Source organism: Athene cunicularia (genome assembly GCF_003259725.1).
Source record: "Athene cunicularia isolate RWA chromosome 4 unlocalized genomic scaffold, athCun1 chr4_part1, whole genome shotgun sequence".
In the NCBI taxonomy this organism is placed as follows: domain Eukaryota; kingdom Metazoa; phylum Chordata; class Aves; order Strigiformes; family Strigidae; genus Athene; species Athene cunicularia.
The window spans coordinates 1,319,460-1,323,649 of NW_020799098.1; the positions used below are offsets into that span (position 1 = coordinate 1,319,460).

The following is a 4,190-nucleotide window of genomic DNA, read 5'->3' on the forward strand; positions in this document are numbered from 1 at the left end:
GAGCCAGCGCTGAGGGATCTGGGGGAGTTGGGAACGGTCAGGGGGAGGGTCATGCTTGGGCTGGAGGAGCTGCAAGGGCTTTTCCAGCCTCAGTGATTCTGTGATCCATACTCATATCTGTACGTACGTAAGCACGGGTAAGTGTTGCTGAAGTATCCTCACTCCGGAATTTAAAGGCATGTTAGCTATAACTGCATATTGATGTAACTTGTGGACCAGTGCTTCAAGAAGAAAAATGAACACCACCACCTTAGAAATGTCTTGTAAGGAGAAAACAAACAAACTTACTTGTGTGTTTCCAGTGTGAGCTACTGTGTGGGACATACTGCTCTCTGGAGGCAGCGTGTGTCTCGTCGTTAGCTGGAGGGAATCGAGAATAATGATCTTTGTGTCTAGGTTGAGGGATGAGATGCAACTGAGCTTATTTGGCTCAAAATAAGCCCCTGAATTAGTGAATATATATGAAGAGAATAGATATGAATAAAATTTCCTTACCTTCACTTGAGGGCACCCTCGGAAGGAAACAGCATGGGCTCATGTATAACTGGAAACTTACCCAAATCCTTGTGCTGGAAGGCGAATGAGAGCACAGGCATTCTTAATTTTTCGAGTCATTAAATACTTTATTAAGACAGCAAAGTTATTTTTGTCGCAGGATGCACGTGGGGCTGGGCTGATATTCTGTCACAGTATGCCTTTGCTTCTGTACTTTTAATTTCAAATAGAGCATAAAATCATATTCATCAGATAAGGGGATGGTGCATGCCCTTTTTAATTTTGGAAACTGTGTAGTTGAGACAGTTTTCTGATCTGATGGCAGCATAAATCAGAACTCTTTCAACCCCAGTGAAATGAAAATGAATTTGGTGAGTTTATCAGATGCAAATTTGTTCTGTTCCTGAAGCTTCTCCATTAGATGTAGTCATTTTTATAAATAGGAAGCATGGGAGAAACCTCCATAAAGGGGATAGCGAAATTATTGTTTTATCTATTTCCCTCTATCCCTTAAAAAAGGATAAATGAAGCATTCAGGAACACTAAACACTCTTTTGTGTATGGAGGGGATGTGTCCTTAGAGCCTATACAAGGTAGGGGCCACAAGGTGTCACTACCCCCAAGGAAAAAGCACATCCTTGGAGAGGTGTGAGACTAAATTGCACTTCACTTGTTACTTTACAGTAAATCTTTCTGTTAATGTTTGTTTTTCATCCCCTTGGCTACATTTTCCCTCCTCTCAGTGACATGTTAGAGTTTTTTTGTTTTGTACCCGCTTCCTGGAAATGGAGCAAAGAAGCCAGATAACATCTAATTGCCGTCTGGGTTTGCTGATGAGGTTGCAAAAGGGCCTGCGAGCCAAGAGGACTGATCAGAGGTTTCGTGGTGTGAGACGTTTTGAGCCCTTCTGAGGCTTTGTGAAGTACTGAGGGCAGATTCCACACTGAGATTCGTGTCAGCAGCTTTGCTTTTTCTACGTCTGTGTGTAAGCAGAGTATATTCTGTGCTGGTTTATGCACTATATATGTGTTTGTAGCGTGTACACACACACGGCATACTCTGCGTTCGTATAAATAGCTGAGCTGCGTCTTGCCTTCATCTGTGATGCAGAAGGTCTCCTCAGGTAATGGCTGTATCATTCCCACTGCTCTTAGTAATATATGAATTGCCCAAAGCTTTTCCTTTATCCTCCACTCCTCTAAAGCCACGTAATGTGTATTCCACACGTTCACAGCGTCAGCGATCTGCTGGCTGAGCTGGCACAGTGATGAGGATTGCCCATCACTGTAAGGGCAGGTCGCTGGGGAAGAACACCCTAACAGAGCCACCATTAGCAGTGCTTCCTACAGATACTCAAAGACTCTGGTGAGATTTGTGACCAAGGGGCTTTGAATCCATCTTTGCATTGGTGGGTTTGGTTTGGGTTCTTTGTTTGTTTTTTTTTCCCTTTCATGAATTTGTCCACTTGCTTCATCTGGTGTTCACAGCACCGCAGGGCAGAGTTCCACAGTTTAACTGCACAGGGCGGTGACTCTTTTCAAAGAGTATTCTGTGGGTTTTTTGGTTTTGCTTCTTTAAAATCTACTACCAGTTATTTTATACAGTGCCTCCCCAGATTATTTTTTGAACAGTCAGCAAATAACATTACTTTTCACCTGCTTCAGGCTGCTTAGGATTGTACAGACTTTCCTCTCTTCCGCTCCAGTCATGGCTCATCCCTCCCACTATGGTGAAGAGTCCTAATTTATTCAGTTGTTTATTGTAGAAAACACTTGCTGTACCTTCCACTATGCTTGTTACTCTTCTCCGTCCACTTTTCCCTGTGTCCTTTCATAAATGTGTCACAATCTGGGGAACACGTGACTCCCAGAAGTCTGGATTCAGAAGGTGAAGGGAGAGATATGCATCATGTTTTAAGGAAACAATCTGTCCTGCCAAGGTCAGGATGTATTCTGACTCTTTAGATGTTCCTCACCGCTTCCACAGCAGCCAGCCCAGGAGTATTCTGGTAGTTTCCATATTCATGAGTGAGAAAAACCGGGGCTGCTTTATCTGTCCTAAAAGGTAATAATAGCTTTTTCTTCGTATTCTATTACCCCTTGGTATTCTGTTCAGAAAACTTACTAACAATAACCTCATGCTTAGCTTTTTAAATTTTTAGACGAATAATACTTACCTCTCTCGCTTTGTTTTTATCTTTCAGAAAATCACCAACCGTGTCTTGGGGAGGAAGGTTCCTTGGAACTGATAGAGATCTCCTGTTCAAACGAAGGTGTATTGTGCTTAGCAGACTTGCAGCGTAAAGGAGATTGTGAGATGTGAAAAAAATAGTGCAGTAAATACTTGTGCGGTGTACGTTTTGTGGTGTTCAGTCGTGTTATTTTTGTACTAATACAATCTTGCCGTATTTAAGAATCAGTGATTTGATATGAATGTCAGGTTTTAAAATAAATGGCTGGGTTTTGTAGTGATGTTATGCACTTCCAGTGTAAACATAGTTTGGAACTACTTGGTTCATGATGTATTTATAATGACCTGATTGAAATAGCAGTTTTATATTATTATTTTAAATTGGATTTAACAGTGATTTTTTTTAAATTTTCTATTTCAAAGTAGAAAACTTGTAAAGTTTTTACTGCGAAAACTCTTTAAATAAATAACATCAGATCATTTTGTAGTAACTGTTTCAGCAATCATGACATGTATTTTCACTGTCCATATGGGCAACATCTAAAGAAACCAGGCCACCATCACCTCTTTCTCAACGCAGAACTTAAGAACTTCCAAGGTAAGGATAATGGCTGTTTAAACTGGGCGTTGTTAGCACTAAGAGTGGAGGATTTGTGACTTCACTGACCTTTCGCTTGGTTAGCTGTCTTTCTGTATGAACCAGGAGAGTCTAATCAGAGAAATGTTTTATGATGCTGGGAATTTTTAAGCCTTGCCTGCAAGAGTCCCCTTCACTTCATTAGGGGCTTGCATTCTGACAGGATACTTGGTTATACACTTAACTAGCATCACAGTGGCAAAAGCTGAAATATAAAGGTTGTGGTTCTTGATGATAGAAGCCTGAAGTCTCAGTTATATGTGCTTATCACAATGTGGTTAAAATATCTTTTCCTGTTTGTACATCATCTGAAAACTAAGTGGGTGTGAACAGTGGTTTCCTATTTTCTGTGCTTCAGGTGTTCATAGTAATTTAGTTCAAGGAAAAGCTGTAACGGTAAATGTGATTCTGCAAATGTGATTCTGCAAATGTGATTCTGCAAATGTGATTCTGCAAATGTGATTCTGCAAATGTGATTCTGCAGTCGGTGAGGCACAACTCAGAGATTTTGACCTCATGTCTTCACTAAGAATTTCATAAAACTGTTTCACCCCTTGGCTAAGCCATCCAGCGGTGGCTACAGTCCAGCTCTGCCAGATACCCTTGGAGTTCACGTTGGGGTGTAATGAATCAAACCTCCAAATAAAGGGAAATAATGTGATTCCCTTGAAGGTCAGTAGAACTACACTGAATTACACTAGACAAAGATTTGGCACAGTATTTTTCCAACTGTGTCCTGCGCTGGTGGTACCACATGCTGCTGAAGCAGCTGTCAGACCTGCTGCAGAGTGTGAGAATAGATCCAGGTGTAAAATTTGTAGTTTACCTGGATATACTCATCAGAATAACGTGTAAAAAAAAAAAAAAA

At 41.0% G+C, this 4,190-nt stretch overlaps 2 protein-coding genes across 2 annotated transcripts in view; both read left to right on the forward strand.

The window, feature by feature from the left end:
- Positions 1-3,157, forward strand: part of ALMS1 (ALMS1, centrosome and basal body associated protein) — a 72,767-nt gene extending 69,610 nt beyond the window's left edge. The window contains exon 19 of the mRNA XM_026847042.1: positions 2,699-3,157. Coding sequence (XP_026702843.1) covers positions 2,699-2,743 — 45 coding nt within the window. The 3' untranslated portion in view covers positions 2,744-3,157. The remainder of the gene's footprint in view (positions 1-2,698) is intronic.
- Positions 3,158-3,195: 38 nt separating this feature from the next.
- Positions 3,196-4,190, forward strand: part of ADAM33 (ADAM metallopeptidase domain 33) — a 35,188-nt gene continuing 34,193 nt past the window's right edge. The window contains exon 1 of the mRNA XM_026846889.1: positions 3,196-3,283. Within this exon, the coding sequence (XP_026702690.1) occupies positions 3,196-3,283 (88 nt within the window). The remainder of the gene's footprint in view (positions 3,284-4,190) is intronic.